General features: G+C 44.1%; 1 protein-coding gene across 1 annotated transcript in view; it reads right to left on the bottom strand.

The window, feature by feature from the left end:
* Nucleotides 1–392: 392 nt before the first annotated feature.
* Nucleotides 393–11569, bottom strand: part of ace2 (angiotensin I converting enzyme 2) — a 15163-nt gene continuing 3986 nt past the window's right edge. The window contains exons 6-18 of the mRNA XM_030376670.1: nucleotides 11320–11428; nucleotides 10967–11064; nucleotides 10451–10620; nucleotides 9098–9324; nucleotides 7009–7153; nucleotides 6495–6593; nucleotides 5925–6047; nucleotides 5090–5268; nucleotides 4572–4630; nucleotides 3862–3962; nucleotides 3642–3758; nucleotides 2855–3049; nucleotides 393–1622 (exon numbers count right to left, since the gene is read on the bottom strand). Of these exons, the coding sequence (XP_030232530.1) occupies nucleotides 1520–1622; nucleotides 2855–3049; nucleotides 3642–3758; nucleotides 3862–3962; nucleotides 4572–4630; nucleotides 5090–5268; nucleotides 5925–6047; nucleotides 6495–6593; nucleotides 7009–7153; nucleotides 9098–9324; nucleotides 10451–10620; nucleotides 10967–11064; nucleotides 11320–11428 (1725 nt within the window). The 3' untranslated portion in view covers nucleotides 393–1519. The remainder of the gene's footprint in view (nucleotides 1623–2854; nucleotides 3050–3641; nucleotides 3759–3861; nucleotides 3963–4571; nucleotides 4631–5089; nucleotides 5269–5924; nucleotides 6048–6494; nucleotides 6594–7008; nucleotides 7154–9097; nucleotides 9325–10450; nucleotides 10621–10966; nucleotides 11065–11319; nucleotides 11429–11569) is intronic.

The following is an 11569-nucleotide window of genomic DNA, read 5'->3' as shown; positions in this document are numbered from 1 at the left end:
AGCCGGCCAGTCTGCCAGCCATGGAGGAAGACCCGTCCTTCTACTTTAACATTCATAGTTATAGCAATTGACCTATGGTATGACTTAGGAGTTGGATAAAACTGCTGCGTGTGTAGCCACATTGCATGCTTCCTTGTGGCCAAGTTTGGTCCGTCTTAGAGTCACAATGGAGTGTTTTTGACTGCACACCAAACACACATGCACACATCGACTCATGCACATGCCTATGATTTTAAGCACACACACTCACACACGTACACACACACACGCACACGCACAGAAAGACACGTGGCAAGACACACACACACTGACCACAGAAATGCAGTAGTGTGTAATAAAAAGGGGATCTGGAAAAGGTAGAATTCTTGTGAAAGACTTCTTTGTCTGCGTGAAATTTTTGACGTTTTTATTGATCATAAACAACGGGTCATGCTTTAACAAAGAATTCTCGAACATAACAGTTCAGATAGCACAAACTTATCAGAGAACACAAGGGTGTTCTCTGATAAGTGCATTGCGCACATGCACACTCGTAACACACATAACAAAAACAAACATTTGACCTCAAACGGAAATTTGAAACGAGAACTAACTGGCTATAGGTAACAAATGTAGAAAATCATAAAATGACTACGATTGCAATGCTACAGCCAGTTAGTTCTCGTTTCAAATTTCCGTTTGAGGTCAAATGTTTGTTTTTGTTATGTGTGTTACGAGTGACAATTCCCAGAGTACCTTGGGTGGCCCGATATGAAAGAAATGACACACACATGCTGCAGCGATGGAAGCAAGCACACAAACTTAATGGATCAACTGAGATTGTACTAGATTCCCCCAACCTTGAAAGCATTGCTTGCTTCCGAAAAAGCTCTAGAGTTGCATTTGAAAAATAATAGGTGCTTAAATTGATTTCAAGACAGTTTCTAATTTGCAAACAATAAATAAATTGCAAACCTTTACATTAGCTGATCAACTAACAGTGTCGGACATGTTCTTGCTTGTTTTTCTCATAATATAATAATTGCGCCCGTCTCAAACTATAATGATGCACTCTTTTTGCACTACCCCGGTGTTACTTCAGTTACCTCAACCTGGCAACCCATGTAGTATTAATTTTAAACGCTCTGTGTCAATGTGATGTATTGTACCTTTAAGAGTTTATTACCTGCCATATATATTTATAGACTTATATTCTTCAATGTTTTTGCCTTTTTATTTTTGCCCTGTAATATTAGTAAGAAAATACTTAAAAAATAAGGCAGAGAATAAAACACTGTTGAAGGTCATACACAAACAAAACAAAATTGCATTCACATCACAAATGAGTTCAAATCAGACCGCCTCAATGGAAAAATCAGGTCTTTCTGCATGGAATTATCCAGCTCCCACTCATCACGTATTAAAACACACTGCCGTCTTTATACATATAAACACTCTGAGAGGACAGAGGCCGGCGCCTTCTAACCCACGCCAGAAGATGATGTCACCTTCATGTCGTCTGGAGGCTGTGGCGGTGCCCTCAGAGACCAGTGTTCTCTGCCTCGTCGGTCTGATAGGAAAGGTTGGTTAGGCCCGTAGCTTGTGGAGTGTAGGGGTTTTCCACCTTGCTCTCCGGCTGTTGGCTGAGAACAAGAACACCAATGTTATTGCCTTACTGCAAGAGGTGCCTGTGTGTGTGTGTGTGTGTGTGTGTGTGTGTGTGTGTGTGTGTGTGTGTGTGTGTGTGTGTGTGTGTGTGTGTGTGTGTGTGTGTGTGTGTGCATATGTGTGTGTATTGATGCTTTGTGTGTTTGTGTGTTTGTTTGTTTGGGTGTGAGTGTGTATATGGGTGTTTTTGTTTGTATATGTCCATGTGTTTGGATGCTTTTTCTGTGCTTGTGGGTGTGTGTTATTCGATTCTTGGTATATGTCTGTGTTTGGAAGCTTGACGCGTGTACCTATGTATGTGGATGCTTTGCATGTATATGTGTGTGTGTGTGTGTGTGTGTTTTGATGCTTTGTGTGTATGTGTGTGTGTGTGTGTGTGTGTTGTGACAACCCGCTCCCCACCCGGGGGAACCGCGGGGTAGTGGTCGACGGGGTGTACCGCCTTCACCCACCAGTCGGCAGCAGAGCATGCGCCGGCATCCGGCGCAATCACCGGGATGCAACGCACCCGGCCGGAGGAGGGGAGAGCCGGCTTAAAAGACGGTCACGGACGCACACCGGGGGAACTAGTAGGAGCAGCCAACGACGAGTCGAGAGGAGAGAGCCTCGCGGAGGCCACGATCGATAGTGTCTGCTTTACCCTGTACCTTCATTGAATAAACGCCGACTACGGCTTACCTTGGAACCTGAGTGTGGTGCATTCCGTGTGCGACAGAAACATCCGCGAACCGGGCTGCCACAGTGTGTGTGTGTGTGTGTGTGAATGCTTTGTCATTTGTGTGTGTGGGTGCGCCTGTGTGTGTGTGTTTTCGTGTGAATATGTGCATTTATTCGGATGATGTGTCTGTGTGTGTGTGTGTGTGTGTGTGTGTGTGTGTGTGTGTGTGTGTGTGTGTGTGTGTGTGTGTGTGTGTGTGTTTGGATGCTTCTTCTGTGCATGTGCATGCTTTGTATGTTAGTGTGTTTGGAAGCTTGATGTGTGTGTGCGTGTGTGTATGTGTGTGAGTGTCCCTGTGTATTTGTGTGAGTGTTTGTGTGTGTGTGTAAACATGTTTGTGTGTGTGTGTGTGTGTGTGTGTGTGTGTGTGTGTGTGTAAACGTGTGTGTGTGTGTGTGTGTGTGTGTGTGTGTGTGTGTGTGTGTGTGTGTGTGTGTGTGTGTGTGTGTGTGTGTGTGTTTGTGTGCGTGTATGTCGTATAAGACTCACGTCTTCCTCGCCCTGATACCAGAGATGATGAGGTACGCTCCCACCAGAACTACGATTCCCATGACCACCCCGTAGACCACCAGCCACACCGTGACCGGCTGCTCCACAGGGGGCGCCAGAGTTGCCGGAATACCTTGGAACTCCAGAGTCTTGTCGTTCAGCATGAAGGCGTCGTTGATCCGACCTCGGGATAACCTGGAGTCAGAGTTTAAACAGTCGACTGGTTCAATACGAACAAAATAAGCCTCAACTCAAATACCATACATAGTCATGTTTTTTCTTTACGTTTCTTATCAATATGTAAATTTAATTCTAATGAACTAGCCATAAGCAATGTTGGGTAGCGTTACTTTCACGCACCACCCCAAACACACTGGCCGCAACTAACGTAAACTGACGATACGTAAGCTGTCTTAACAAAGGCTGACTTTACGTAAAATGACTTTACGCAAACTGACTTTACGTGAACTGATTTTCCGAACTCTGACTATACGTAAACTGACCTAACGTAAGCTGACTTCACGCAAACTGGCTTCACGTAAACTGACTTCACGTGAGCTGACTTTACGTAAACTGACTTAAGATGAGTCTACTACCCATTCAGCTGTAGCTAACTTCATAACGGCTATTTCAATCATGGGGTAGCATTGGCCCGAAATCTGACCACCAATTTAAAGTTTAGCATCATCCAGACCTAAGTCTGGCTCCCAGATAACAAAAAAATCGACCTCACCCTGGGGTCATACATCTGTATGGGCAGCGACGATAAGAACAGCTTGGACCTTACCGTATGGCTGCCTCCACCTCATCCCTCCTGATGAGCACAGACGGGCTGGACGGGTCCGACACCTGGATGAAGAAGGAGATTCTGGGTGTTTCCTCATAGGTCCAAACGTCCTTCGCTCTGAAACAGACCCCAATCAGTTAGTACGGGAACCAGGCGACGCGGGTGTCTTAAAGTGACAGTTAGTTGCCTGTGATGAATATTATACATATATAATACTGACGTGAAGTCGGTAGTTTTGTTCATCTGGCTGGTGTAGTACTGTCTCATGGCGTACGCGATGTTGGTCTTGAACAGGTACAGCTCATTGTCATTCCACTGGTACTACAGACATACAGGTAAGTACAGAGAGGGGTCATTAAGGAGCCGATAAGGCTTAGACTGTAAAGAGACAGGTCAATAAGGAGTAGAGGTTAGACAGTAGATAAACCACTCATTAAGGAGTAGGTAGAGGTAAGACAGAACAGAGACCAGTCTTTAAGGACCAGGTGGGGGTTAGACAGTAAAGAGACAGGTCATTAAGGAGAAGGTAGGGGTTAGGCTGAACAGAGACAGGTCATTAACGAACAATGGAAGTTAGACAGTACAGAGACAGGTCATGAGGAGCAGGTAGGGGTTAGACAGTAAAGAGACAGGTCATTACGGAGCAGGCAGGGGTTAGACAGTACAGAGACAGGTCATTAAGGAGAAGGTAGGGGTTAGGCTGAACAGAGACAGGTCATTAACGAACAATGGAAGTTAGACAGTACAGAGACAGGTCATTACGGAGCAGGCAGGGGTTAGACAGTACAGAGACAGGTCATTAAGGAAAAGGTAGGGGTTAGACAGTACAGAGAAAGGTCATTAAGGAGCAGGTAGTGGTCAGACAGTACAGAGACAGGTCATTCATGAGCAGGTTAGGATTAGACAGTGAATACAGAGATGGATACTTACAGCATCCGCACCCAAGGCAGCTTTCAAACTAATCCGCACTTTGATGCCATTTGCTGAGTCTGCCAACACAATGCATGGGACAGTCATAAATACACTTCACGCATCAAATGTTACCTGTTTTGACAAAGGTATGTGATGAACACGAAGATATAGCGGTGAGATACTTGGAACTTCCAAAGTCTAACTATTCATCCTAATTAGAAATCGCCAAACAAAATGAATAAACCATTATAAGTGTGCTTTTAACACTGCTTAGTGCATCTATTAATCTAAGAATTCAGGTCACAATATTCAGTTGTTGAATGCTTCTCAAAAGTTTGCTGAAAACCTGCCACTTATTCGTTTAACACTTGTAACGTCAACTTCAGGTGTTAACAGCGTGGCATGGCATGTGATTGGTTTTAGTAAAAAAGTCGAGAATCTGATTGGATGACAGCAATGTCAAAAACAAAGCACATGTTCAACCAATGCAAAAGTAGCAGTGGAGTCCATCTTAGGTGAGTGAGAGATGAACTCACAGGGGTCAATGTTCTTCTCCCAGCCCACTCTTCGGTTGTTGTTCTTGTTCTCGGCCACGAGCCAAACATAGAGGGTTTTGAAGTAATCCAGCAGTGGCTTGGCGTCCATCTTGGTATCCCCAGAGATCATTTCCAGAGCTTTGGTCCACGACTTCGACCTGCCCAGCGTCAGCATGTTCCTACAAGGAGAAGGGAAGGGTTATAGTAGGACTATTACTGCTGCTACTACTACTACAACTACTACTAATACTACGACTAGTACTACTACTACTGCTACTACTAATACTACGACTAATACTAATACTACGACTAGTACTACTACTACTACTACTACTAATACTACTACTACTACTACTGCTGCTACTACTTCTACTACTAATACTACTATTACTACAACTACTACTAATACTACTACTAATAATAATAATACTACTGCTACTACTAGTACTACCACTACTACTACTACAACTACTACAACTAGTACTACTACTACTGCTACAACTACTACTAATAATACTAATGCAACTAACAGCACCACCCCACAGCATATAAGATGCTACATGCTACAACTAGTACTGCTGCTGCTACTAATAATACTACTTCTACTACTAATAATAATAGTACTAGAATATATTACTACTAATACTACTGCTAATAATAATAATAATAATAATAATAATGATAATAATAATAATAATAATACAACTACTAATACTACTACTAAAGATAATACAAATTTAACTAACCACACCACTAGTCCCAGAGCACATAAGATGCTACGACTACAACTAGTATGACTGCTACTGTGAATAGTACGACTGCAGCTGGTCCGTACCTGAGTTTGGTCCCGGCGAGAGTGGAGTTGGTGATGTCGCAGGTGAACAGCTCACCTTTGTGGCCTGCTTCTTTACACAGAGCCTTCTGGAACTGGAACTGGTAGATAGTCCTGGTGAAGTACCTGTTCACACACACACGCACACACACACACACACACACACACACACACACACACACACACACACACACACACACACACACACACACACACACACACACACACACACACACATACACAGAGATACACATACATGCAGAGATACAGAAACAAACACACATGCAGATATACAAACACATGCAGAGATACAAACACACACACACACACACACACACACACACACACACACACACACACACAGACAGACAGACAGACAGACAGACAGACAGACAGACACACACACACACACACACCACACACACATTAGAATATGAACACATGTATATCAATGCATGACTACTACACACACACACACACACACACACACACACACACACACACACACACACACACACACACACACACACACACACACACACACAGGAATAATTAGGGGTCAGAAGGAGGTACCTGATAAAGGAGTAGTCTCCTGATACGTGGAACAGAGCCGGGGGATCGCAGTACGTCTCATCACGTGGTACCGGCTCGACCACGCCGACCAGATCGCGCCTGGTTGGATAAAGAGATAATTAAATACGTCAACACTGACACCTAGTGGTCGCTTACTGGAATGTCTGCGTCTTTATTCGAGTTCCGACGTCTAGAATATTAACATTATCATTGGTTATGTTTTAGAGGTTGGCATATTGTATAAGACAGAATACATGAGGACTGGATGACTTAATGTTCATTTATATTAATTTATTATTTATAATAAATTTATAATGTTTGAACTTATTGTGAGTCGCTTCTAAGCGTCTGCTAAAGGCCCTAAATGTAGATGTAAATGAATGAATCAATCAATCAAATAGTAGGCCTTATCGTTGGCTATTTATAGGCATAGTATCAGTGCATCAATGCTGCCTTAATACTGTGTGTGCGTGTGTGTGCGTGTGTATGCGTGTGTGTGCGCGTGTCCACCTACTTCATCTCCCACCAGCGCTTCATCCACTGGTTCTTAGGGATGTTCTCGTTGAAGACTTGCCAGCGCCACTCCTCCAGCATGTAGGTGAAGGGTAGTGTGGCCACGATGGTCAGGGCCTGCTTCATCAGGAAGTTGATCTCTGTCTCTGGACCGCAACAACAAAGCGACAAAGTTCCAATGAATTTGTTCACAAATGAGTTAACAAAACCAAATGTTCTTAAACACACTTATTGTAAGTCGCAAGCCCTGGCACTCAAAAATTCTAAACCACGACTAAGGCAAACTATTTCTTATTTATTTTTTTACACATGGCAGAGTAAATGCTGAGCTAGGAACAAGATGGCGATAGGCCGATGTGCGACATTCCCAAGAAGCCATTAAAGCATATAATCCAAAGATTTGATATCTGGCTTCTTTATCGCCATGTCTATATGATCCACCCTGGGATAAGACTTTGCTCTGGGAACAGTCACCCCTGGACCCGGCGATGCTCACACCTTATCAGCTAGATGCTTTCATTTCGTTTTTTAGTTTTACTCGTCTGTTCCTTGTAGAGCCATGGCTTTAATCTAAACTCCCTTTGGAACCCACGACCGTCGCATGGACAGTACAGAAAACAATGTCTTAAATCCCAACCTATTCTGTTAGCCTCGTAGCATACTTGCCTTAAAAGTCATATTTAAAAGTCAGAATTTAAGGTTCATCTTGTATGTAGCGTCAAAAATAGATGACTTGGGCAGATAGTGATTATGGAATGTAAAAAGCACTCTGATTGGCTTAGGATATAGCCAATGAGGCACAATGAATCAGCAGCGTTAGTAAAGTAGAGCTAGCTACAATCTGGCCAAAATACGACTTAGGCTATATGATATGAGGCTTACAATACAATGCACGGTAAGGAACTCATGGGATTTTCGGTACATTTCAATTAATATTTAGGGCATTTTACACAACAAGTACATTTGTCGGAAGAAGGGGAAGTAACAATATATCGCTGTCGATGCAGTAAGGATGGTGCCAAGCACTAACAATCACTACCCGTTCCCCGTTTACTAAGGCCCCGTCCACACGAAGCCGATTTCATGGCGAAACCGCAAAGGTCTTGTACGGTTCGGCCTTCCGTCCACACGAAGCCGGCGAATCCGCTGACCGAAACCGTGAACTTCTGAAACCACCCTCGGAGGTGGTTTCAAATCTACCCGGTTTCGTTTTGGATTCGTGTGGACGCCTGAAACCGACTGAAACCGTAAACCATGACGTCATCGCCCCACCCCTCGACCCTCTAGCCAATGACTGTTAAGCCCGCGGAGTAGTATTTCTGTAGCAGAAGCAGCGCCCCTTATGGGCCTGGCATGTGTACTACAGCGTTTCTACAGTTCTACCCGGTTTCGCTTGGCTTCGTCTTTACGGAGATACTGCGAAACCGGATAGATCGAAACCGTAACGGTTTCGCCTGTTTCGGCTTCGTGTGGACGGGGCCTGAGACACAACAACAAAGACCTCTAGGATAAGACACATGTCAGATATGGTCATTTAAAGGGACACTGTGTAAAAATTACTCCCATCTAGTGGTACAATTGTATTTTGCATTCAAACTAATAGTGCTCGCTTGTTCAAAAACTACGGTGGGCAGTATGTGCCAAGAAGCTGTGTCATGACATCCAATACTACCTCATCGAGTCATTCGAGTGATGATGAAGTTCGTTATTTCAGACAAATTTCAACCTGCATTGAATCATTAGTGTAAGCTAATGATGTATGAGTATTTACTCCTCGAGCAAGATAGTGAATTATTTCAGTCATCATTCACGCTGGCTCAGAGTGAAAAACGCGTTTGCATTTCCTGTACCACGCATTGCTTTTTGTCCCTCTCGGCAGTTCAAAGACCAGAAGAACATGGAAGCCTCCATGAAGCTTTCCCGTTCTATGTAACTACATATTAATTATTCTTCGCTCAGGAGGATAAGTGAGATTTTTGGCAGAGATAATTTTACACCAATGAGGACTTATTTATGAATGAATACGTTGATTTGAGGTAATAAATTACTTAAAATATTACACAGTGTCCGTTTAAAGGAGCACCTCGTACCTTTGTCGGCGGTGAAGTCGGCGGCCAGGAGCCCAAGGGACTTGAGGTGGTCGGGTGTGGCCGCCGACAGGGACATGATCTCGCCCACGGCCTCGTGGAAGCCCTCGTTGGCACCGTCCCGGAGCAGGTAGGACAGGTTCTGGTAGGCCGTCTGGTACTGGTTGTGGCCCATCTCGTGGTGCGCCGTCAGGAAGTGGTCCATGTTCACCTGGGTGCACATCTTGATCCTGGGGGAACAGTGTAACAGATAGTCAGCCTCATAGCATAATAAGATAATTAATGATTAGGCAAAATGTGCCCCATTGGCTATATCGTAAGCCAATCAGAGTGTTTTTTAATTTCCGGCCAAATATTGTTATATTTTTATCTTATTTTATTATAGTATGTTTTGGCCAAATTGTGATATCTAACCTAACTCTACACTCTTAACGCTGCTGATTCATTGTGCCTCATTGGATGTATCCTAATCGAATCAGAGTAGTTTTAAAATTCCCTAATCACTATCTGCCTGAGTCAGCCATTTTACGTAAAATTTACTTAAAATATGACTTATGCAATCTTGCTATGACGCTCACGATATGCATTCCTACATAGTAAGCATGCCACAATATGATCATCGCCTTGTTAGATGTTGATATTGTTTGGTGGGAGGTGGACCGTGGATTGACTTTAAACAAACCCTTACCTACACCAACACTCTACACCTAAATGTAACTATCCTAAAGGTGATATCTTAACGGATCCATTTATTATAATTTAGCATCACAATTTCTGCACATAGTATAAATCCTATCCTGCATACATCCGAATGACTAAAGCAGATTCCGTGCCTGAATAACAGCTTATAATAAGTGTACATTAATTAACCACATTACATTAATAGTGTAATATACTAATTACTGCTAATACTAATTTATAGATTATTTAACCCACTTGCCCTAACACTTACCCTAATGTAATACCCCTTTACTGATACTATATAATAATACCCTTACTTATTAACTTGTGTTAATTAATGGTTAATTTATGTACCCTTATTGAAATATGTTACCCATATCGAGTATCTAATCCTAATCTCTTTTCAGTGTTCTATAATCATTATTTTACCACCAAGAGGCACATGGAAACAGTATCAGTTTCATAGGCCATGAAGTGGGCATTAAGAGCACTGACTCACTGATCTTCACAGACACAAACCCCGCCAAGAGACTCAAACTCACAACTCAGCTCAATATAAGAGTCTTCATGAAAGCACAGCATTTTCTGTCAATCAGTTCTCTCCTGACAGTTGATTATTCTCTTATCTTATCTGTGTGTGTGGCTGTGTGTGTGTGCGTGCGTGTGCGTGTGTACCTGTAGTCCTTCCCGTTCCCCATGTCCCAGGCGGTGGGATGACAGACCACCTTGCGGTCGTTTGGCTTCTCCAGCATAGAGTTTTTCCAGAAGTCGGGCTCCATCTTGTAGAGACCCACGGACATGAAGAACTTCTCTGCCTCTCTGAAGAGACGCTCCGGTACCCATTTCTGGAAGAATCAAAGGAGATTGGCTTGAGTCCACATAACACCAAGTCTTAAAACTGTTCTCTAAGAACCTTGAATGTGTGTGTGTGTGTGTGTGTGTGTGTGTGTGTGTGTGTGTGTGTGTGTGTGTGTGTGTGTGTGTGTGTGTGTCTGTGTCTGTGTGTGCGTGTGCGTGTGTTTGTTTTTGTGTGTGTGTGTTTGTGTATGTGTGTATGTGTGTGTAGGTACATGTGTGTGTGTGTGTGTGTGTGTGTGTGTGTGTGTGTGTGTGTGTGTGTGTGTGTGTGTGTGTGTGTGTGTGTGTGTGTGTGTTTTTGTGTGTGTGTGTGGGTGTGTGTGTTGGGGGTACCTGGTCGACCATAGCAGTGCTGACATCGATGTCCGGCTTTAGGGGGTAGGGTGTAGAGAGTGGGTACAGGCTGGTCCAGAACCGACCCCACATATCCCCTGGAGAGACACCAGAACCGTCCCTTTAATGGCTGTCCTCACTGACCCCGGAACACTCACGCAGATGGCACACATAGGGTCAACCCAGAAACGTTTTACAGGAACTAAAAATTATTTTTAAACGAAATGCGTTATCGCGGAGGAGATGGCGTTGGTATACTCCGAGCCGAAAGGATCTGAGCTCTGACTGTCTTCCGTTGCCGTCGGTCGCTATGGATACGGCGAGTGTCTGCTAACGGAGTAGCGGCTACGCACCCAGCAGGTGGGCAGGCAGGGGCCCCTCGGGGTGGATGTGGCCCCCGGGGTAGGTCTCAATCAGCTTGGACCTCACGTACGCGTGGAGCTCCTTGTACAACGGCATGATCTGGAGAGGGGAGAGAGACCCCCCTTCAGCTGATCGCCCATTAGTAGAAGTTCATCCCCACACACACACACACACACACACGCACATACCTAACCACACACACACGCACGCACACACACACACACACACACACACACACAC

This window comes from Gadus morhua, chromosome 14 (assembly GCF_902167405.1).
Source record: "Gadus morhua chromosome 14, gadMor3.0, whole genome shotgun sequence".
Taxonomy (NCBI): Eukaryota; Metazoa; Chordata; class Actinopteri; order Gadiformes; family Gadidae; genus Gadus; species Gadus morhua.
Note: the sequence above shows the minus strand (reverse complement) of the source record. Positions and strands in the feature narration are given on the sequence as shown.